This window comes from Strix uralensis, chromosome 4 (genome assembly GCF_047716275.1).
Source record: "Strix uralensis isolate ZFMK-TIS-50842 chromosome 4, bStrUra1, whole genome shotgun sequence".
Classification (NCBI taxonomy): Eukaryota; Metazoa; Chordata; class Aves; order Strigiformes; family Strigidae; genus Strix; species Strix uralensis.
In genome coordinates, this window is record NC_133975.1 from 26,859,517 (window position 1) to 26,883,958 (window position 24,442).

Here is a 24,442-nt window from a genome sequence, read left to right on the forward strand (position 1 = left end):
TGGTAATAGCACTCTGCTAATTCCAAGTGCAAGCGACCAGCACCTTATCTGGGGCTGTTCCTGTATTTGTGGGATTTCCAGTCCTGTAACTGGTGGTGCGTCGATGCAGCTCGGAATGCAAGCGTTGATAAGATTTATTTTTTAAAGTGGTCATGAAGTTTGGAAGAATTAATACTGTTTGGGGAGTGTTTCTTTTAAAAACCATTTTTCACACACACACACAGGCGCACACGTGCGCGCGTGCCGTTGCCAGGGTGGATCTTGGCATTTTCGTGTGGCTTCGGAATGACTTGGGCGACCCCTCGCACACCCCCGAGGGCAGGGCTCGGCGCGGGCCCGGGGCGCCCAGCCGCACTAACGCCCCCAGCGCCTGGCGCCGCCCCGCAGCGCCTCCCCGCCCGCCAAGGCGCGAACCACCGCCCCCGGCCCGGAGCTGGTGCCCGGCGGCGCGGGCCGGCGGGAGAGCTGGGCAGGCGGAGCCCCCGCGCCGCAGCACAGAGCGGGGCGGCGTCTCCTCCCGAACGCAGCGGCCGCAGCCCAGCCGGGCGCGGGGCCGCCAGAGCCCCTCGCCGGCGGTAAGGGTTAACGGGGGTATGCGGGCGCCGCTCCCCTGCCCGGCATGGGGCGGGGGGGCGGAGGGTAACTGCAGCCGCGGGAGCGGGGCTCCAGCGCCCGGCCTGCCCCGGCGCGGCCCGGGGGAGCCCCTCAGGCCCGGCGGCAGCGTAGGGCAGGCCGCTGGCGGGGCCGCCTCTCCCCGCAGCGCCCGGCGCCACCATCCCCGGAGGGAGAAGCGAGGGGGAGAAACCCTGTCAGTTAAAAAAGGACCCTCGGGTTCCTGCCCAGGGAGAGGGGTTTGGGTGTTGCCCCGTCCGCGCCTGTGTGGTTTGGGGGAGCTGTTTGTTTTTTAAGGCCTTTCAGCCCAGTGTTTCAGGAAGCCCTTTGCGTGTTTATACAAAGAGGTATCTTTTTTCTGTGTGACAGTACTATGAGTTGACAGGGACCGTTTCTCATAAATAAAGGGGAGTTGGGGAATGGTCTCGTGGCTGGCTTTTTCTCCTGACTTTCACTAATCTTCCCTCCCCTCCAGCTTAGTTAACTGAAGTTGGGGACAGTAGAAGCTTTGCCATCCATTGTAACTCTGTATCAGACAGTTGCAGTTGCTGTTAGAAAGCAGGTCATGTATACCCATAACATTAGTAAGACAAAAACCACAGTATATGGCTGTCAAAGATTTCCTGTGTGTTGGTGTATGAGGAACCATGTGAATGCTCACAGAGCCACTTTTCATGAATTCCTGTTAATACGAAGTAGTACTGGGTGGCCAGCCTGCCTGCTGTACCTGATACAACACAAATGCTGTGGGGTTGTTTGTTGTTTATCTTTTCCTGAATTGTATCGTAGAGGCTACTGACAAAGGTGATAACTGAAGAAATAAGAAAAATACATGTATTGGTATATAAACAGAGGAATCAGTGACATTGATGGTGTATGTATCCTATGCTGTGTGGTGAATAAATGTCATAATTCTGTTCACTTGAGTTCATTAAGTCAAAGCTGGAGCCATCCTTCAAGCTGAGTGTTTATGATACACTAGTTACCTTTCACTTTAAGCAAAGTTACATATATGCTGGAAACATATTTTTATTTGCTATTCATGTGGATCTATATTATGTGCCACAAATACTGTATTTGTCCAGTGCTGTTCATAATTGCAAAACTGTATGGTCTGCGGACAGCTCCGCTTGAAACTGAGAACATTCAAATAAATGAATCCAATTTTTCTTCAATTCCATTGGCAAGCAGATTAGCTAAAAGGGTAGTGTATCTCTGGTATTGGGAAGCAATGATTAAAGTGCACTCATGGATTTAAACCTGCTGGTCTTGAGAGAGTTCTGTTCAGTGGGCATCCTGTGAGGGTGCCTGATAGATACCTGATGTGTTACTTTTTCCTAAATGGTTTAGGGAGTGAGAAAAAGGTTACCTCAGACGTCTTGTTCAAGAGCTTCCTCAGAGCATGAGCACAAAGTCTTTGTTCTCTCACCCACATTCTCTTCAGGTGCTCTTCCAGTGGCTTTTCTGTGACCTCAGTTTCACATGTGTTGAACATTTCAAATGTAGAGCCTGCCAGAGCAGCTGAGAGGTCCGTTCAGTCTTTGGAAGAAGGATAGGAAAAAATGTTGTGAATGCCTCCAGGCCTCCTACCTCGCACTGTCTGCCTGTAAAGCAGTGTGGTCCGATTTAGTTCTCCAGCCTCCTCTCTAGTTCTCACTCTGCTATTTGAAGCCTGCTATCTTTTTATCTTTATTGCTATTGTTTGTACTTGGATAACAGTAACTTGTGTTACGGGAGTCTATCTGCATCCATAATAGAGGTGTTTTCAGAAGAGAGATTTGTACATCCTGTTGCACAAATAATGTACACAAGAAGCACCCCCTTTGCATTGTGGGGCTACTGGTATTGCTCGCTGAACTGTTGTGCTCACAGGGAGTTGTCCTGGTCATTGCGAGCAGTTTAGTGGATTATGACTTGGAAGCAGAAGTGGGGAGATACTTTCTTGTCTGTGTTCTGTGCCTTCACAACCAATATTGTCCTGAGATAGGTGCTTGCTGTTTTCAACACAAACTGTTTACAACAGCTGTCCCCTAACTGTCCCTTAAATTTTAGTCACAGGTGCCTTTAAGATCCTTTCTTCTGCATACCCTATTACGACTCTAACTTGCAAATATGATCAAGCTTAAGGAAAACAGTGTGGAAGTATAGTGAGAAGAACTTGGAAACTTTATTTCAACAACAAGTTTCTGCTTTGTAAATGAGGCAGTTGTACCTCTAGTCAGCCAGTTCGCTGAGAGTATGTATGTATTTTTACCATTGAATCAGTGTGCTAAGACTGTATGGAGAGATGCTGGATTTGGGTCCAAATCAGTTTGATTTAACATTTGTAGCACTCTGGAATATTAGAAACTTTGATTTTATTTTTTTCTATCCTCACATTCTTTTTTCATCTCTCTGCAGCAACCCCCTTGAGATTCAGCTCATTTCTTCCATAGACAAAGGCAGGGTCTTTTCTCTCTTCTCTAGTCCTTCCCAGCTGAACTTCATATCATTCAAGCTTGGTGTTCAAGCTTGGCCCAGAGTTCAGTAGTCCAAGCTGTGATTTACAGTGTTGCAACCATGTAGTGTCTGCACAGGGCAGAGCACTATCATCCCATCTTTATTAAGATGACATTTGTCTTTTGTGAAAGTGTGTTCATCAAATCATCTTAATAGCAGCGTCTTGTGAGTCAGCAAAAATAGCTTTGGCAAAGAAGTCACTGACAGTAATTGGGAACCCTACGAGTCTTTGAAAGTCCTGACACCACAAACATTAGTTCACTTGCTACATGTTCTAAAAAAGGAATGTTTAGTGTTCAGCTGGAGAAAGGGTTTGAGCTCCAGGTCCCTGTTAGATCCTGTCCTCGTTTCTGTGAAGTCATGCACATGTCTTGTGGTCAAATTAGTGTCAAACATCCTGAAAGCGTTTATGATTTTTTTTCCTTTCTGAGCTCAAGAATTTCAGTTTGGTTGAGGTAATCTGGTACTTTATTCCAGTGGAGAATAGTGCTTTCTTTTGATAACACTGCTTGTCCTGCTTCAATATGGCTTCATAAAATAAATTTACATTTGCTCCATGGATCCATCAGTGCTGCATCTAACACTAAAGGTGTTGGTGCTTGACTCCCACAAGAAGCAGCTCTTTGTCTGAGGCCCAGGAGCTCTGTAAAGAGACAGTAAAAGTTGCTTCTACAGGGTTAGCAGCTCTCAGTTTTGCAGAGCATATTTTGGGAAAGGGAAAAGAGATGTGGCCTCCTCCACATGAGGCACCAGAACTCAGGAAGCAACACTGGTCGGTTGTCGAGCATGCTGGGCTGGGCGGACTCTGACTTGGAGAAGGGAGGCATGGGCTGAGTGTCACCTGTGTTGGGGAAGGGCACTTTGAATGGGAGAATGCTGGCTCAGCATGGGGCATTTCATGGCTGCCTGCTGGAGAAGTAACAGCTTGTGTTCCTCCTTTCCCCTCCAACCCTGCATGCTGCCATCCTCCTTTGCCACTATGTTTTGTGTGATGGGGAGGAAAGGGAGAGGAAAAAAGGATGCTGGGCAAGTATGTCTGACCCATATGTAATTTATCCTGAGGAATGTGGGGGATCACAGGGAAAAAGCTTGAGAATGCTTGTACTGAACTAAATTATGTAGCAAAAGAGAAGATCCTTTCTATTTGGTCAGAGTATCACCTTCTTTTCTGGATCTTTAGACTGGCAAAAAGAACAACATCTGATATTCGTTGTTAATTCTAAAATATCCAGAACTATTTTCAGCACCTGATCCGTGCCTAGCTTTCTGTGCTAAAGCTGCTAAATTCCTCACAGTTCTCTTGTATTATTCTTCTCTAGACAGGAAGACTAGTTTTACTTTTTTAAAAAAATATTTCCTCTGTGACTAAATTTGTCTTGGCTTAGCTCTCTTCTGAACATTTAACGTGACTTCTAAGCCTCCAAACATTGTCATAAATGTATGTTACAGCAACCAGAGAAAATGGAATAAATCCAAGCACTGTGATAGATATACTTTAAGTAGGTTTTTATGTGAAACTTAAGCATATTTTTGGATTCAGCTAACACTGGGGACTTTTTATTTTTCTCGAAGCCCTATTTACCTCTGGGGAAGGCAATTTTTATTTTACTGTTTATGTAAGATGCATAGAAAATTAAACACACATGGATGTACAGCGAGTTGGATAATATATTCAGAGCCTGTCAGAAGGATTTCCTGCATTTAAAATTGTGCTCTTTAGGTAATACTTTAAATACATTAACACTTAGGTGATCTCTATTATCCATTTTTAGGAACAGTCACGCAGTTTAGTGGACATGTGGAATTTACTGCAACTCTTTTCAAGATGGTTCCTCTTTGGAAGAGACGATGGCTGCTTTGAAATTTCTGTAGTGTCTTTATTAAAGGAGAATTCCTAGTAAGAAATACTATTCTGTCTGCAATAATAATGCTTCTTATTGGACATAGAGAATCAAGTCTCTGCATATAGTCTGTTTAGGATCATTTACTGTAAAGCACTGGCCTCTTTGAAACAAGTAACCAGTCTTTCTATCTGCATTAGTGTAAATAAATAAGGTAAGAAAACTATTAAATGCTTTTCTACTATATCTAAGATGATAGATATATAGAAGGATAGATGATATATTTATATACATATTTGCAGGAATAGAGGCTAAAAAAGAAAATAGGTTATATTGAAAACTTGAAAATGGAGGGAAAAGTGTATTCTAGTGAAAGAAAATTTCATAATTCAATACCAACTTTGTTTTTTGCAGAGGCAGCAGGATTTTGACTTGCACTTACACAATCAGCCACTGGAAAAATGCCAGGTTCTGAAAGTAACTTGGTGTCTTTACATGAGGATGTTACAAATGTTACTTCAGACTTGAGTGAAATGAAAATTTCAGATGAAAAAGGATCTGTTGAAAAAAGAACAATGACTCTGATTGAGAAGAATGGCTATCATGACTCTGTATACATAAATGCAGCTAAGATTTTTCAAAGCATTCGTACTGAAAAGTGTAAGGAAGGAATATTGGTGCAGTATGGTGATGACTCAGTATCTCCCATGCTGACTTTTAAAGATGAGTATTCCCAGTATGTATCTCATGAACTGGCTTTCAGTGCTCTAAAATGTAAGTACAAAACTTTTCCAAGAATTGACAACAGAAATGATGCAACAGAGAAAATACAGAAAAACTAAGTGTTTAGATTCTGCCTGACATCGGAGATCTGGGGAATTTTTTGTTCTTTGAATTTTTTTGTTCTACTGGACTACTCGTATCCCTCAAATATATCTAAGTGTTGTTAGCATTTTGTGAAATCAAACATTTAAACTCTATATTTCTTCATGTAAAGGAATTATTTAGAGTTGCTACTCTTTGTGATTGAAGTTGCCCTTAATTTTCATAATGTTTAAACTTTCAGCTTCTTTAGTGATTTACAAGTTGTTTTTTTTCTTCCGTAGAATCTTGTAGATTTCATAGTGTAACTTGTCAACATTTTCTTTTTTTGCAGATCAAGATCTTCTTGAAGAAATACTGTTAGATAGTTGTGTTTACCCATGCCAGTCTATAGTAAGCAAACATTTTCTGTGAGGAAATAAGTTTTGTATTTTCTGAGTTGATGTAATCAGAATATTTTCTGAGGATTCTGCAACATTCTTCAAAACAACATTTGTTGTTTTGAACTACATGGTAGCCTCAGCCTGAAATACTGCCATCCTTTTCAGTTGTCTAAAGCATCAATCTCTGAAATTCTAGATAAGTTGTTTGTGAGATTCTTATTGCACCTTACTGCTGGGAATCAAAACCTTCAAAGAAAGAAGGTAGGAGAGTGAACCATAATGCTTACTGCAGTGTAGTACTTGCTCAGAGATGTTGTCCATGAGCCGGTCCATGTCCATGCACTTTCCTTCCCAGCTGTGTCCCCTTGTGAGTGGGGAAAAAACTCAGGTTCCCTTCCTGTCCCTGGGTGTTGTAAAGCAGGGAGTGGACCCCATCAGAAAGAAGAATACATTGAACCCATGTTTCATTTCCTAGTTAGTCTTTGATGCCTTTGAAAGTTACAAGATGAATTTGAACTGATGTTATTTGTGGAGATTGATGTGAGCAGGCAAATGATAAAACACATTTGATTTTTGTCTTGTTTTTCTAAGGAAGTAAGACTTACGTGGTAACACTTTGTATGTGGTAGTATTTCCCTAATAACTTGAGTTTTCTAGCTACTTCAGGTAATATTTGTAGGAAGGTAAGAATTTTTGAAGTCATAAGAACTGTAGGAATTTCATGAAAAGAGGTAGACAAGAGAAACTGAAGTGCTGTTAATTACTGTCTCTGAGAAGGAGATGCTCCCTGGTTTAAACATTTAGACATGGAAAGGAGATTCTACAAGTGTCCCAACTGCAGAATGGTTATTATATACTGAGCTTATTAGTTGTTATATGCTGAAGAATCCCACAAGAGACAAATTGATAGACAAGTTTTTGTTCACTTAGCTATTCAAGGAACTATTTTATGAGGAGAAAATAATTTCAGAGTTCAAATTCTGATAACATTAAAAATTGTTAAGATACAGTATATTATCTGTGTTTATGGAGAATGTTTTTAATTTTGATAAGCTAAATAACCTTTGTGTATTTTGAGTTTTTAAAAAACTCTTTGGTGTTTTACTAGCTCTGCATGAGGAATTACTTTGATATTCTTACAAATAAGTGTTTCATTGGAGTTTTTAATGCCTCTTACATAGTAGACTGCTGTTTGATATGGATCTTTTCGCAGAAGTAAGACATGTTTTGTGTCACTGTCGTGGTTTGAGCCCAGAGGGCAACTGAGCACCACGCAGCTGCTCGCTCACCCCTTCCACCTCAGGAATGGGAAGGAGAAAATAAAGCAAAAAGCTCAGGAATCGAGATAAGGACAGGGAGGAATGTCTCACCCATGGTCAGGGGCAAAAGATAGACTTTTTAGCGGAAGAAAAAGAACATAAATTTAATTCAAACACTAACAACAACACTTAACAGACAGAGTAGGACAGTGAGAAGCATTACCACACCTTGGAAACACCTTCCCCCCACCCCTCCTTTCTTCCCGGGCTCAGCTTTGCTCCTGATTTCTCCCTCCTCTCCACCAGTGGCGCAGGGTCAGGGGATGGGGAGCGCGGTCAGTCCTGCAGCTCCTTTCTCCTCAGGGAGGACTCCTCACACTCTTTCCCTGCTCCAGTGTGTCTCATGGGATACAGTCCTCCATGAACTTTCTCCAACGTGAGTCCTTCCCACAGGCTGCAGCTCTTCCTGAGCTGCTCTGGTGTGGGCCCTTCCCACATGTTGCAGTCCTTCCAGTGCTGAACTACAACAGCAGGGGCTTACCACAGAGTCCCAGTCTCCTTCACGCACAGCCACCCGCTCCGGCGTGGGGTCCTCCATGGGCTGCAGGGTGACTGCGTCTGCTCCACTGGTGACCTCCATGGGCTGCAGGGGCACAGCCTGCCCTCTCACCACGGGCTGCAGGGGGGAGTCTCTGCTCCAGCAACCCCCCCCCCCCTTTCTCCTCTCTTCTACTGACCTCGGTGTTTGCATAGGTGTCCTCCTCACAACTCCCCCTCCTCCTCCAAGGTTCCCCTTCTTAAATATGTTATCACAGAGGCATAGCCAGCATCGCTAGTTGGCTTGGCCAGAGGGAGGCCCAACTTGGAGCTGGGGAACTTCAAGAAGCTTCTCACAGGGGACCACTGCTGTAGCCCCGTCCCCTGCTATCAAACCCCTGCCACACACACACACAAACCAACATAGTCACTTTCTCTATCCAGTTGTTTTTCTGTTGCAGCCAGATGAATTGACCAGCTTGCTTGTTGTGATGCTTTATGATCTACAAGACCGAAAGTTTCAAGCACGAGAGATTTTTGATGAAGAGGAACCTGTAGCAGAAGTTCGGAAAATAGAGCATTATCTAAACAGGTATACATGCTAAGAACTTTTTTTTGAATCATGGAATCATTTAGGTTGGAAAAGACCCTGTGTTGCTGCTGGATTCAGAATAGCCCAAAAAGTTAATAAATATCAGTGCAAGGTATTCCTGGAGGGTGGTAAGCAATAAATACACCTTGACATCTGAAGTAGCTCACTGGTAATTTTTATTTGCTTTAAAGTATCATGTATCAAGATTATGCATAAAGCTTGTGAAAAGAAAAGACTGGGAATATTTCCTCTGACATTTTCATGTAATAATAAAACTGACTCCTGGTTGCCATCATACTTGTGTTGTTGCTGTACACATTTAGGGGTCAGCTTTTATCAAATGCTCATTCTGCACATATATGTATTTATATCTTCAAACATACAAAAAAAAGCTGATGATTGTATTCCACAGATTGCAGTTCCAAAACATTGAGGTTTTTTTAGCTTTCTGAGAAAATGGATATATTTAGGAGTTGTCTTGTAATTCATAATTCCCTTGTGCATTTAAGTAAAACGGTCTCAGCTATGTAATATGACCTTGCATCTACTGCTGTTTGGGGTAGAAAATGTCCTATAACTGTGTATTTTCTGTAACAGCGTGCAAAATAGGCCCCACGTTTGGTTTTGGTTTCTGAGTAAGATACTATTGTAATAGAAATGTTGCATGTTAATAGCTGATGTAAACATTTATAGAACTTATTAAACTTGTGACTATGCTTTTGTAGTTTTAGGACCAAATTGGCAGCTGCGCTAGCAAGATGGCGTGTCAAACATGATGCTCTTTCAATTGAATACATTCTACCAGAAACCATACGGAAGCAAGAACAAAGGGCTTCTGCTGTACCTTTATGTGTTTGGATAAATACATTTAAAATCAGGTAAGGTCTGTAAAGTATCATTTAATATTGAGGTTTTTACATATGAAGTGGTATAGTTTACTACACACTTGGTTTAGAATTCCCAGGTTATATTAAATTTCTTAACAGTACATTCTGCTTAGTCCAGTGACATTATGTTTGTAGTTTTTGTATATTGCAGTAATGGTATTCATAAACTGTAAGAAAGATGTGAAACAGTTTTTCTTACTATTCTGTTGTTTGTGTGGGTCTTTCACGAAATAAATGAGGAAATAAAATTAGAAGAAACTATATGGGTGAGTAAACTCTGTAATGAAAAATACAGAAGGAGAAAACTTCTTTAAAAGTAGCTGTATTACTGTAAGCCATAACATTGGCAAAGGGTGTTAAGACAGATACAATACTTAATACTGGTGTTTATTCTGTAAGGATAGTGTAAGCTTGAAATAAAAATACACTTTTTAAAATCCGTATATTCAGTGGCCTACTATATAGGTAACACTGGTCTTCCCAGTTCTGTACTAACTGATACATGAACCATACCAGGTTATCCTGTTACGTGTTTTGTTAGACAGGTAATCCATTTTATTATGTTTTCAAGAATTTTGTATTCATACTCTTGTCTTGGACCAATGTTCGGTGCTTAGGTTATATAGGGTTTTCAAGATAGAGAAGGTGTCTTAGTCTGGTTGTGATTTTGCAGCCTTTAAATAAGACTGAACTAAAAGCTGCTGCATTGATCCTACGTTTAATGTACCATGTAAGCTTATGGCACTATCTGAAACTGCATTTCAGCAAACAAGTCTTGGTGTATGTACTTTTGAATCTTTATGATATTTGAATTGCAAGCCTCAGCATTTATGTCTTCATTACATTTACAGAAGGATTATTTCAGTTATCAGCCATTAAATTCATTGGTGAGCTGGGCTAAATTGAAAGCAATTGAAAGAACTAAACTATTGCAGCAGTAAATTTGCTACAGTGTCTCCTGAGCACACAGACGTTTATGTTTTGATGCTTTGAATCATCCTCTGGAGACACATACCTCTTTCTTAATTTATTTTATCAGACTTATTAACTTAATTGTTTCAAACCAGAATGTATATGCCTAAACCAGAGTGAATTCCCCTCCTGCATTAGGCAGTATTGCATTTTTTATATATATATATATATGCATATGTATATACATGCACACTAAAAGAATAAAAGGCAAAAATCCATATAATCAATATGGACTATATTGCTTAAGTAACTGTTGTGTATTTAATGGTCAGAGTTATATGTTAACAGCCTTCAAGACCTTTTCAGCGATTTGAAGAAGAAGGGATTCACAAGAGTTGAATCTGTGTCAGACTTCGACCGTTACACATACTGTGTGGACCAACATTGCCATGATGTATTGTTTTTTCCTTCCTCTCTTAAAGAAGAACTGCTTAATTTAGATCTTTTTGCAGATTGCAAACTCTTACTGCAGGTGAGTTGATGTCACCCTTGAGTAGACACCTTGAATTACCTGAGCGTGTCCAGAGAAGGGCAACGAAGCTGGTGCAGGGTCTGGAGCACACGTCGTACGAGGAGTGGCTGAGGGAACTGGGGTTGTTTAGTCTGGAGAAGAGGAGGCTGAGGGGAGACCTCATCGCCCTCTACAACTACCTGAAAGGAGGTTGCAGAGAGCTGGGGATGAGTCTCTTTAACCAAGTAATGAGCGATAAGACAAGAGGTAATGGCCTCAAGTTGTGCCAGGGAAGGTTTAGACTGGATATTAGGAAGCATTTCTTTACAGAACGGGTTGTTAGGCGTTGGAATGGGCTGCCCAGGGAGGTGGTGGAGTCCCCATCCCTGGAGGTGTTTAAGAGTCGGGCTGACATAGCGCTGAGGGATCTGGTGTAGTTGGGAACTGTTAGTGTTAGGTTAATGATTGGACTAGGTGATCTTCAAGGTCTTTTCCAACCTTGATGATTCTGTGATTCTGTAATAATATCATTGCAAACTAAAATAATTGCTTGGCATTAGAATGAGGTCATGTATTGTGTGACTGTCCTATTAAATCAGGCAGCAACATACTCTCAAAAGGTTTTGGATGTTTTTAATAATCATAAGGTTGGAAACTGATTCACTTAATAAATTTAGCAGGTAAATATTAATGCTTATAATTAATAGCTACAATTAAATTATTAAAATGGTTTAAATTTAATTTTAAAATTGTTGAAATAAACATCAGAAGTGGTCAAAGAGGCAGTCTCACTTCTGAAAATGTGAGGAAAGTTTCTGTGTAACTCTACATGCATTACCCTCAGTGAGTAGATATAATAGTATGCTAATACAATAACATCTTTGCCTCCTCAATGGCATATTTGGGATGGAATGATGATGGTTCTTTGTATTTTGTGCAGTGTGGTTCCTAAATGTCCATAAACCCCACTGGTCTTTTTCCTGACTTGCCATCATTAGCCTCTCCAGGCAAGAGGTTCCTGTTGTAGAGTGGTGGTTTGGAGTTACCCTGCAACAACACACAACCACAAATTATCTGAAGTGTCTGGTGACCTGAGTGCTTAGCAGAAACATTTCAAAGGGCATTTTCCCTTGATGCTTAGCATTTTCTCGAAATTTTAACCTGAAAATTTATTACTCTACTTACAAAGTAATTCTGAATATCTCATTTCAGTGTGTGTATTTTGAATAGGAGACTTACAGAAAAGAACTATACATGACAGCTCCACAGGTCACCAGAACAAATTCTGACTAGTACTGCTTAAGAATAATCAAAATTAGGAAACAGAACCCTCAAAAACTCCATCTCTGTGTGGTGAGGTCGGTGGCACCTAAATGGTGTAAGTAGGTACATAGACATTAATGTGAACTTAAAGGTTTAGCGCTTTTTTTTCCTTAACACCAGTATTTTCCAGGTGTGGTGCAAAACTTGGTACCTGTAGTCCATATCTTCACTCTTTGCCTTTTTATTAATTTGATGGAGATGTTTGATATGTATCTCTCTCTTCAGCATCTGTAGTATGAGATCACTCTTGTAAATGTGCTTTCTGCATTCAAATCTGCCTCAGTGTTGAAACTTCCGCAAAATCTTAGTTTTTGATTCGTAAGGGCTTAATTTCTCCTATAATTATCTTCAAGAGCTGTGTGAATAGTTCTACATTTCTCTGTTAAGCTGCCTCTGAGGATGAATTTTGCATATTGTGGCCTATGTCTTTTCTGGAACTGGCTGTCACTAAGAGTTCCTCCTCGTGATATGCATTTAACATTTCTTTTCACCTATAGATATTATGCTTTCTTATGCATTAATTAGAATTAAATTATTTAAATTGAGTGTGTTTAACTTAATAAGATGCTTGGGTTTGTACTGTAATTCTGTTTTAGCAGCTATCCATGATTAGTTTTTCTCCTCCCCTCTTTCTAGTTTGTCATGAAAATGATTAAATACTTTCCTAACTTGGAAAGGAAGTGTGGCACTCATAGAAACCAAATCAGTTGGTCATATTTAATTTTGTGTCATTGTTTTCTAGGATAAGTCTCGCAGCCTTGCTGTGCACTCTGCCCAGGCACTGTTGAATGCAGGTGATGACATTTTAGTGGCTCATGTAGGTTCCCACCTGACCATTGCCCATATATCAGCGCTGACAATTCACAGCATGTCCAGAATTTTTGTTTGTGGTGTAAAATCTTCAGCAAAAGCAGACGAACTGAGGGACTTGTTCAGTCACATGGGATGCAAAAGTAGGTGTTAAAACACGTTGGTGTGCATAAAGTATTTAATGTACATGTTTGTGATATCTGTAAATATGTCATGCTTCTGTCAGGATTCAGCGATCTCTTGTCTGAGGATTTGCGGAGGGCAGTAACAACTTATTTTTTGCCATAAGGTGAACTGACAACTCTTCAGCTACAGTCAAGTTAATCAAAAGTTGCAGAGTAACCATCATAGGTGAAGGCTCCTGAAATGTCAGGGTGAAGTTTTCCGTATAAGTAGTTACTGTAGAGTGGTTGGTGTAGCTGGTAGCTGGGAACTTTTGGATCCATTTATTTGGTGTCTTGGCTATTGCCTTCAGTCTGATTTTTCACCTGTTTCAGAGAGTGTTAATCCAAAACACATGCACTTGTCCGGTTTACCCGGAGGCACAGAATCAGAACAGAATACAACAGGACTCTGGAACCCCATTAGCAGACTTCTCAGTGCAAGATGCCAAGGTCTAGTCCTTCGGTCTGTTTGAAATCAGTGGGACATACTTTGGGGGACCTCGGTCTAGCAGCCTCTAGCTCTGTGGAAGTCTGTGTAACACCAGTCTCTTCACCTTTATCACATTAAAATTAGGCAGGTTTGCTTGCATGTAGAACTGTTGAGTTTTTCCCTTTTTTTCAGATATTCATTTGTTACATGAAGACTTTACTGAGATTGGACCAACAGACCCGAGAATTCAAGAGGCAAAAGTTATTTTGCTGCTACCACAATGCTCTGGGCTGGGCGTGGGCAACCCAGTAGACTTTATTTTAAATGAACACAGAGGTAACTTTTGATACAATAACTAGCTCATGCTTTCTGGTAGAAGTAGTAGTCAACTACTGTAGTCTGGACATCGTAGCTGCTTCAGTAAATTGTATAATTTTATAAAATACCCTTCCTTTTAGATTTTTAGTTTAACTACTATAAAACATATATATTAAATAACTTGCATAATTCTGTATGTCTAATGTACATGCAGACTACTATGAAAATACAAAAGAGAATAAATAAATTACGCAGATGATTTTTTCACACATGTTTGGCCTAGCTTACGATTCTCAACAAGAAAACAAAATCTTTTTAGGTGGCACTGAAGGATTAAGAGTGTTTTGTAAAGGCAATTTCAAGTCAATAGTATGACATTTGAGGGTTATTCTGGACAGCAGAGTGTATATAGCCTTTCTTTTAAAGTGAAAAGACTATAGATAGAGAATTTATTTCAAGATACCAATGAATATATATATTTTTCCCTTGATTACATTCCTTTATTGATTGTTTGTCTAAGTCTATTCACTGTACAATTTTCATTAAATAGAAACAAATAAGAGGCAGTAGTAATTACAGGTAAAGAAGGAAAGAAGAATCATTTGGGCATTCCTTGGTATTGTAATTCATACAACCTACCTTCCCACTGCACTAGTAATAATCAGCTCTGTTACCAAAGCATTTTCTGCAAACAGCTGAATTTTAAGACACTACTACAAGTTGCATTAATAAAGTCACAACTCTTTACATTTAGATGCAGGACTGCTAAGAGACTTTTTCCAAGGATCTGTATCTGAGGATAAGCTCAGTATTCTTGCTGAGAGGCAGCTTAATGAGTTGATGCATGCAATGAAATGTAAGTGTGCAGCTCTTGGATTTCTGGGAACACCTTGTACTGCCATTTCCATTGCACTGCCACCAGGTTTTATATAGTTAAAAATAAGCCGATTACGCTATTAGTTAACGGTAAGTGTGTAACTAAACCCCCTAATCGTCTCGTCAAGTTTAAAGGTGTATCTGTGTCCTAGTATTCAGCAGCTATTAGTACAGTGATCTTCAGCATTGTATCGTGAACCGGCTTACTGGCTTAGTCATACTCTGCTTTGGAAAAGTTGTAAATGTAGTCTGACTCCATGTGGCCAGTTTCTGCCCCCCTCCTTTGGTAGCTGTGTGAAAACAGTGGATGCAGCCCCGAATTTCTACTGAAATCTGCAAATATTTGAAAATATTTTACTTATTAAAACCCACTAGAGACTGAGTACTAATCTGTGCAGGAGGATATATTTTATTTGTAAAAATGACATCGAAGCAAAATTTTTATGCTGGATTCAGTCCTTACTAAACCACTGTGTGTATGAAGAATTTGAACAGTAGAAAACTTTGTTTGTTTTGTAGTTAACAAAGTACAAGCTATTGTTTACTGCACTTGTTCAATTTACCCAGAAGAAAATGAACTAGTAGTGAAAAAAGCACTGGACTCTGGAGTGGAAGAAAATCAAGTACAACCATATAGGTATGGAATGAGGAGTTTTGTCTATGGAAAAAATACGTGTAACTTTAAATTTAGCATAATTCTTATCCTAGACTGATCTGTCTTGCATTAGATTAACATTTAAAATAGGTTTTTGCTGCCTCTCATTGCATTCCTTTGATGTTATCAGAGTACTAAGTAGCATCCTCTTGACTTTTTCGTCTAATGTTTTTGTTCCCATCTGAAATTGAGATGGGAGGAAAGCATCACTGGTTGGAACTAACATTGTGGTGAGCTTCTGATAGAGCTTTCATCTTATCGGTATTCAGAGAATGAAGCTAGTTGAAGGTAAAATGGAGACTAAAAGTCAGGGAACTTGCTAGCATGCTCTCAGCTTCTCACTTAGAAGGATCAGTTTCAAAGCACAAAGAAACCCAGTCTTAAAATGTGAGAATAATAACAACCTCTGCTGTACGATTGCTCCTCCCTGTATTCAGATGACTAACTTCTGGGGGGATAGGTTACAGTAGAACATCCTGTGCAATCGTAACAAATACAAATCTACATGAAAGAAGTTTGTGCATTGTATACTTCATGTGTAGTTAAAACCTGTCAGCTGGAGCAATGTAAAAAGACTGATGGATACTTTCTGGATTTTCCTTTCAGTCACAGTAGATAAATGCAAACAGTTGGCACTTGCTCGCATGTAGATATAATAGTTGATTGCAGGATGCAGGTTAAAAGAGTTTATGTTGCCAAAAGCACAGGAGAGTAAAGCTGTATTTTTAGATTTTATATTAACTTAGATGGTGTTAATGACTTGGCCACTGTGGGGAAAGGTACTTGTGGGTCAAGATAATCATTCCGTGTATTTAAATTTTGCATAATTAAAATGGTAAATGTTAACTCTGGCCGGTCCAAATTAAAAAGAGGTATGTTGCGCATAATGTTAAGATACAGTATAACAAAATCCATCTTTCTTGCAAATCACTGATAGGAAAGAGCAGCCTGCTTGAAATTTTACACTAAATGGGATGAAGTCAGGGTATGTCTTGCCAATGATGCTATGCTAGTCCAAAAGCATTTATGGATTCTTGCTGTAAAATGTGTTTTCCTTTGTGATTTGAAATTCTGTGACGTCTGTCATGTCTTGATGTCTGTACAGCTATTACTCTGTGGAGAGAACTACAGGGACCTTGGAACATAACAGTCTCTGAATTATTTGAACACAAATAATGCATAAATTCATTATATATAAAACCAAGAATTTATCTTAAAAAAATACTGGTTTTTTTTCCCAGGAAAAAAATCCCCCCTGTCTAGAAAACCCCTCCTGCCAAGCCAAACCAAAATCTATTCAGTGTTTTGCAGAAACATGAGATTTGTCATATCACCAAATTATACTTTTACTTTCAGATAGAAGGCAATCTTGGATGTAAGAAAGGGAGAATAAAATTACATTAGGTTTTTTGCAGACCTGAGCAAAGTCGTGACTGAAGACTGAATTTCATAAATGATGATTCCAGAATCAGTTCCTCCTTCACAGTTATGCGCATATCTTGGATGTTTTCATGCGTAGGTCTTGCTACAATAAAGCTGCTGGTAACCAGTTAAACAGAGCAGTAATAGAACACCATAAATAAAATATATAGTGTGATTATGAGGTCAGCACAGTTGAAGAGGAGGTGGTCAGAGACCTGCTACACCACTTGGATGCACACAAGTCTGTGGGACCGGATGGGTTACACCCAAGGGTGCTGAAAGAGTTGGCAGATGTGCTCGCCAAGCCGCTTTCCATGATTTACCTGAAGTCATGGCTAACTGGGGAGGTCCCATTGGAGTGGAGGGTGGCAAATGTGACACCCATCTACAAGAAAGGCAGCAAGGAGGACCCAGGAAACTATAGACCTGTCAGTCTGACCTCGGTGCCAGGGAAGGTCATGGAGCAGGTCATCTCGACTGCCATTAAAAATCATATAATGGACAAGCAGGGGATCAGGCCTAGTCAGCATGGGTTTATGAAAGGCAGGTCCTGCCTGACAAACCTGATCTCCTTCTGTGACAAGATGACCTGACTATTGGACGAGGGAAAAGCTGTGGATATTGTCTACCTGGATTTTCGAAAAGCATTCGACACAGTTCCCCATAGGATTCTCATAGAAAAACTGGCTGCTCATGGCCTGGATGAGCAAACGGTCTGCTGGGCCAAGCACTGGCTGGATGGACGGTCCCAGAGAGTGGTGGTCAGTGGAGCTAAATCCAGCTGGCGGCCGGTCACAAGTGGTGTTCCTCAGGGCTCAGTGTTGGGACCATTTCTGTTCAACATCAGTAAATTTGCAGATGACACCAAGTTAAGCGGGAATGTCGATCTGCATGAAGATAGGGAGGCTCTACAGAGAGACTTGGATAGGTTGGATCGGTGGGCCAATGTTAATGGGATGAGCTTCAACAAGGCCAAGTGCCAGGTCTGCACTTGGGCCACAACAACCCCATGCATCGCTACAGGCTTGGGGAGGTGTGGCTGGAGAGCTGCCAGTCAGAGAGAAACCTGGGGGTATTGGTTGATAGTTGGCTGAACATGAGCCAGCAGTGTGCCCAGGTGGCCAAGAAAGCCAACGGCATCCTGGCTTGTATCGGAAATAGTGTGACCAGCAGAAGTAGGGAGGTGATAGTCCCCCTGTACTCTGCACTGGTGAGGCCACACCTGGAGTATTGTGTCCAGTTTTGGGCACCTCAATATGAGAGAGATATCGAGGTACTGGAGCGAGTGCAGAGGAGGACAATGAAGCTGGTGAAGGGCCTGGAGAACAAATCCTATGAGGAGCGATTGAAGGAGCTGGGACTGTTCAGTCTGAGGAAGAGAAGGCTGAGGGGAGACCTCATCACTCTCTACAACTACCTGAAAGGACATTGTAGAGAGGTTGGTGCTGGTCTCTTCTCACAGGTGATTAGTGACAGAACAAGAAGGAATGGCTTTAAACTGCAACAGGGGAGGTTCAGACTGGACATTAGGAAAAAATTTTTCACAGAAAGAGTGGTCAGACGGTGGAATAGACTGCCCAGGGAGGTGGTGGAGTCACCATCCCTGGGTGTGTTTAAGGGTCGTTTAGATGAAATGCTGGGGGATATGGTGTAGAGTAGGGCTGATGGTTGGACTCGATGATCCCAAGGGTCTTTTCCAACCTGAATGATTCTATGATTAAGATGAAAGCTCAAGCCATTTAAGATGCATGTACTACTTACAACAGTTCCTTGTACACTTTCCTTAGAATTAATTAGGTAACTTATTTGACTAAAAGAATGCAGGATAGAATGAAAGACCATTGCGGAATTACTAGCCTATGTTCACAGGAGCGTCTTTGAGAGGCAAGTTATAACATAACCTGTGTGATCATCACAGATCTACTTAATATTAATTTCCTCTTCCAAGAAAATTGAGGGCTTCCAGGAAACTCTTATGCCAATTGTGCTTATGTGTATTATATCTTTTGGAATTACTTTGCAGTGCTGGAGTGATGCTGAACCAAAATAAGGCTGTGCTGGAGTTTGGGGTCATACAGCTGGTCTTAGGGCTGTGAAATTGTAAAGGTGATTTCAAATTTACCCACTGTCTAAGATGAGCTTACCTTAAGGATATGACAGTTTATAGCAAAGGCTTTACCTTATGTAAGGGTACACATTGGGAACAGATGTGTATAGACAAGACACTAAACCATTCATGCATTTCCCTTTGGCCTATCAAATTCAAGATATTTTTTGCATCAATTTTCACGGTCAGACCATCTTGTTGAAGGGATTCCTGGTAACAGTAATCTGTATATATCAATCAAAATAAAGATTAGCACTTTTTTGCATTGAATGACCAGATCTAAAAGCAAAAATCTCCTGTGTGTCATAAGACACAGAGTTTTAATTAGTAATGCAGGGAGGATGTGAGCCTTTGTAGTCTTGTTTTACCAAGTTGTGAGGGACATATAAAAAAGTCCAGATTACAGCGAAAACTTGGGAACAAACGGTTTTGCAGACTTCCCATTTAAAATGGACTAGCCAGCCAGATCAGGATATTGCTTACAAATACTGAATGTATTTCTCTGTAACCATCTTTGAATAAAGCTCTGTCTCAAGAGGATCAAGGGAGCATTGAGGAGGGGCTGTATCTTACAGTCCTGAGCAGTGCGAAGAGGAGGGGGTAATAATTGCATAAGGATATTTTGATAGCATTTGTCTGTACTGAAACAGTTTAGTATCAGTTTAGCAGCCTTATGAGCTAAGTCCTTGAGGCCTGTTTCTGACAGCTAGGGATTACAGGAGTACAGAGAGCACATGAGAAAAGGCTAGTCCTTCCTTCCTTCTGCACTGATGCATTGTAAAACTGTAAATTTGAAAAAAACAGCACTCAGTTATTACAATTTTTCTAACCTAAGATTTTTAGCTTAGATAGATGTATTATTTATTATGAGCATATACTTAATAACTCCAAGTTAACACCTCCACAATTTCTTGTGTACTGGTTAGTGTTTTCAGAGTGTTCCCCAACTTCATGGACAACTTGATAATCCAGTAATTGCAGACCCGAGAAAGAACTGTTAATTATGCTCATACATATTTATTATCTGGTGGTTAATATACTTAATTATTAGAAAAAATTAAATGTGAATTATGGGGAAAAATGGAAAAAACCAATTAATTCTAAAAAGATGAATTCCCATGTCTTTCTCGAATTGCAGTTTTTTAAAATGAAGATAAGCTTCAATAAGACTATCACTGAAAGACATAATTTGAAAATTACTTTTAATACATCCTTGTTTATTTCCTTTTATATCCTTAAATATTATTTTCTGGTCATTTGTTTATTTTTTACAGGCTTGTTCCTCCTGTTTTTTCTACTTGCTCCAATTCAGAGCCTTCCACTGAAACTTTTTTCAAAACGGAGCCATCAGAAATTTCCAGTGGCTGTTTTCTAGCTGTTCTAGCAAGGGAGGTAAGATAAGAAATTTACCATTTAAAAACACTTTACAGAAGAAGAATATTGCCATTTTCCACAAAAGAACATATGAAATGGAACATTTAAAAAAAATCCTGGCTATTCTTCAGTTGTCTTAAGAACAAAGAACAGGTGAGCAGTTGAAACGTGCCACTTCTGGGGTTTTATGTTGAGCAGAGCTTTCCAACATGTGCCTTTTCTTCCGGAGCTGTTCGTGGTCAGAGCAGTCTCAACCTAAATCAGTGGTAGGACTATCTAGAGGAAATACATTGTTGCTGTCACACCTTAGAATGAAATACACAACTTGATTAAGACTCATGATAAATGGTGTTTATAGTAAAGTTATTTGTTATGTCTGTATGTGTCACCAAATTTTTCCAGTATCCAAGCAGACAGTGTCACCCGTAGGGATTAAGAGTTTATTATAATTTGAATAAAGTAGGTATGAATATGTTTCCTTCCAAAAGTAAGGCGCATGCAAATCTGGCTTGAAAGGCGGGGGGCTTTTGCTGAGTAAATGGAAAAGTCTTGGCGTGATTCCCAAGGAAAGGCATTAAAGGGCTAGTTTGCATCTCTGAGCATCAACATTTTCCTGTTGAAGGAAGGAGGGGAGCTAATTAGAATTTCACTGAAAATTAAAGATACGCAATCTTACTTGGTTATTTGTACCACTTTCTGTCATACTGCAATTATAGTGCTTGAAAGAAGCTTGTGTCTTGGGGGAAATTAGAAGATTTTATTAAAAGTAAGAGAATCACACATGAAAAGCCTTTCAAGTTATCTACTATTGACCTCTTTCTTTTCAGTGTAAAGTATTTTTTAATCTGGCTCCCTGAGCTAATAAGTTAATCATGCTGTGTATATCTGTCTACCATACTTTCTCTTGCCACAGAAGGAAATACTTTTGTTTCAGGTAGTTGATTTGAATCATTTTTTAGTCAGATTCTAATGCACAGAAGCAATTGCTCCAATGGCCAATTTTTAGGTGATTCTGGCAATGAACATCTTCCGCAAGGCAGAAAATGTGTACTTACAATTTAAACTGAAATTTCTGGTTTACAGAAACCCTTCTTGGCTAGTTGTAAATAGTTTCTTCCCATTGCTTCTCTTTACATGCTTGGATGTTGACCTGGTTCCTAGTTAATGTAGTTTGAGAGTTCCTTGCTTATCTATTATGAGCAAGGATTGTCAGTATCATGAAAATTATTCATGTTTAATGTTATTGATAGTATTTATGTATTTAAGTAACTATTTCTGATACACACACACACATATATATATATATGCATGTTATTACAGACATGTTACAGAGGAAGTCAGTGTGGGAGATGTAGTACAAAGTCCAGGATTCACTTTCCCCTCTTCAGGCCTGCAGAGGGCAAAGTCTCTGAAGAGCAAATGCTCAGATACCTCTTTACACAACAGTCACATTCTTAATTTCTTGAATGAATAGTTTGGTTAGCATTTATCACGTGACTTAAGTCTTTCTGTTAGATTCTGATGTAGTTCTCTCAAGGAGTAAATTCTGAGGAATCTGGGATTAAAGTACTGAGTTTGCAGTTCTGTGTTGTGGCTTAGATGTGTTGTTGTTTCCTTTGAAATTTTCAGAAAGGTTCTCCTGAAAATGTGTCTGTTCAAGATATTTTGGCTCGTGCTGCAGCAAAAGGACTGCTAGATGGCATTGTTGTAGAAAAATCAAAGGAGAAGAGTCAAAAAGTAACACAACGAACACAACACAGACATAATATTACTGGTAGTGGTACAGAGCCGAAGACTGCAAAGTTCCTTCGCTATCGAACTGTATCTAATATTAAGGCTGAAGTTTGCGTGTCTAAAGCAGTCAATACCAAACAACAAAAAGATGTGAACCGCACAAAGGGCTATGTTCAGCTGAAGAAATCTGTCAGCCCCATTTCAGGCACAGCTCTGCCTAAAGTGCTGAAGCACACGTCTCATTTGTCACCTGCGGGCAAGGCTTATGAGAGACAGACATCTACTAGAAAGGCACATGCACAAAAGGAAAGGCTTGTATTGAAGCCCGTGGAAATTGTTTTGCCTCCAGTGATAACACCATATGGAAGATCACAAAGAAACAAACCCAAGCCATCAAATTGCTTTCACGGCTGGACTGGAGCAAAGGGCTGGGCTGGTAGGATGTTTCCACCACCTGTCTAAAGGGGTCAAGGCAACCGAGCTGAGCTGTCCTCGACCACGGCTGTAAGAATCTTGCAAACTTTGCCCTAACTTTATACAGAAGGTAAAGATTCCTGTATATATTAATCAACACACTTAGATTACAGTAGACCTCTATGCAGCATAATCTTGCTGTGGGAAAGAGATATATTATGGGATATTTGCATAGAAATATCCATATTAATCATTTTAAAACCAGTAATCACACTTTGAAGAGAACGCAGCTCAGCTCCGTAAGGTGGATAGACCATTGTTGAGAGTGAGGTCAAAAAACTGTAGCTTCTTGCTAGACACTTTAAAGTGACAAGTTAACGCATACATTCTCCCCTGCCCCCCCCCACCTGCATAGATCTGTAGGAATACTCAATTTCAAATTGATTTTTTTAAAAAGACTGCATTTTTTAAGTGGCCTTTTCTCTTTACAAGTGCTAGATACCATTTTTGTGAGTTCCCATTTAGACTCTGACACATGGAAAGTAAGCCTTGAACTGTAAGCCACACCTTTATTTCTCACCTTTAAAGCTCACCTTTATTTCTAAAACTGTATGTGAACTTTTGTACAGGCAACTGGCCAAGTACACTAAAGCCCATGCATAAGCTTTCTAGTACTTACTCCCTTGGTTTCTACTCAGGTGTGTTTCAAAATATTAGTGAAAACTAGATAAAATATTCTAATGTTAAAAATACTGAATTGTGATCATAATGTCATGTGGACTACGTCGTGGCTCATAACCACTCTTCACCGCCTTTCTTAATGCAAGCGGTTCTTAGTTGAAAAGAGTTGCTACTGTCAAAGTAAGTTATTTTTATGTTACTGCTAGTCAGCTGAATAATGACTGAACACACAGTAGTTTGTCTCTGGAAACAGCTGTGGGCTTCTAACCTGCTCTCTCTTGCTAGCAAATACAAAATAAAATAACTATAAAATATCTTATAATGTATATCTTAGGTCTTGTAATCCGAGCAAAGGATAAAAGGGATACGCAAGGATACTTTTAACAATAATCTGATGTAGTATTAAATATGGACATATAAAGAAGGAAAATGACGAACAATGACAGAACCACAGCAAGAGGAACCTCAAAAACTGTATTTAGATTAGAAGTGTTGTAGAAATGAAAGAAAGACAGCATAGCAATATAGAAAGGCAAAGGTAGCTGTGGCCCAGAAGAGAAATTTTCCTCTAGGCGATCATTTAAGATACTTGGCAAGAGTGTTGCCAGTAGTGTCAACAATATGGTATTGAATCTTAATTTATGTGACATAGGAGTCTGGATTTAGACCATCCAGATAAAATGTTTTAACGTCTCTATTTTTTTCCTCACCCACACCAGTCAATGTATCAGCACTACCTTTAGAAGAAAGGCTGTGAAGTATACTACACCAGCAGTGCAGGCAGCTGGCTCTTGTTCATCAGATAAATATCCTTGCTTCACTGAGGAGTGAAAATTTCTTTTAGCATTTTAATCTGAGCCAGCTGTCCTATTCAAAGGCATCACTCACCTGCCACATATCCCTGTGAGTAACCCGTGCTCCTTACCTCTTCCAATAAAAGGATGAACTCTGCTTTTGTTTCTGAACAAACTTGGAAGGATAGTTCTAGACCTCTGCCCATGCAATGTATAGAACTGAACAAATCCCTATTTTATTTCAAAACCATCTTGGAGGAGGTAGATAAAAGGAATGGACCATAAGGAGATTTCAGGGTTTTTTCAATATGGTTGTTAAATGCTTAAAACAAACATAGAGATTCTGCAGTTACAGAAACTATTTTTTTAAATCAAAATCTGTATCATTCATTAAATATAATTAAAATTACTTGTAAAAGAGCATACATGTGTCTGATGACAGAATTTCTGAACTATTTATGTAATATGTGTCATGATGTCCCACA

General features: G+C 40.0%; 1 protein-coding gene across 4 annotated transcripts; it reads left to right on the forward strand.

Annotated features, from left to right (window-relative positions):
* The first annotated feature begins 468 nt into the window (after window positions 1-468).
* Window positions 469-24,380, forward strand: NSUN7 (NOP2/Sun RNA methyltransferase family member 7). 4 transcript variants are annotated; one of them, XM_074866059.1, is made up of 12 exons: window positions 469-575; window positions 4,884-5,166; window positions 6,109-6,167; window positions 8,415-8,545; window positions 9,271-9,423; window positions 10,693-10,876; window positions 12,921-13,131; window positions 13,775-13,918; window positions 14,655-14,756; window positions 15,296-15,413; window positions 20,235-20,352; window positions 21,964-24,380. In XM_074866059.1, exons 4-12 carry the CDS (start codon window positions 8,445-8,447, stop codon window positions 22,528-22,530), a joined length of 1,698 nt encoding a protein of 565 aa, XP_074722160.1. In that variant the 5' UTR covers window positions 469-575; window positions 4,884-5,166; window positions 6,109-6,167; window positions 8,415-8,444; the 3' UTR covers window positions 22,531-24,380. The 4 variants fall into 4 exon arrangements, 3 of the variants coding, with proteins under 3 accessions (XP_074722160.1, XP_074722158.1, XP_074722159.1); XM_074866057.1 differs by lacking the exons at window positions 469-575; window positions 4,884-5,166 and adding an exon at window positions 5,414-5,726; XR_012628663.1 differs by lacking the exons at window positions 469-575; window positions 4,884-5,166 and adding an exon at window positions 5,436-5,726 and having other exon boundaries at window positions 20,235-20,487; window positions 21,964-22,075.
* Window positions 24,381-24,442: the final 62 nt, after the last annotated feature.

Bases quoted from the DNA above. Each gene is read 5' to 3' on its own strand.
- NSUN7 (XM_074866057.1), top strand. From the start codon at position 5,414: ATGCCAGGTTCTGAAAGTAACTTGGTGTCTTTACATGAGGATGTTACA. The intron at 15,414-20,234 runs GTATGGAATGAG...TATTTTTTACAG, and splicing joins AATCAAGTACAACCATATAG to GCTTGTTCCTCCTGTTTTTT. The intron at 20,353-21,963 runs GTAAGATAAGAA...TGAAATTTTCAG, and splicing joins TAGCTGTTCTAGCAAGGGAG to AAAGGTTCTCCTGAAAATGT.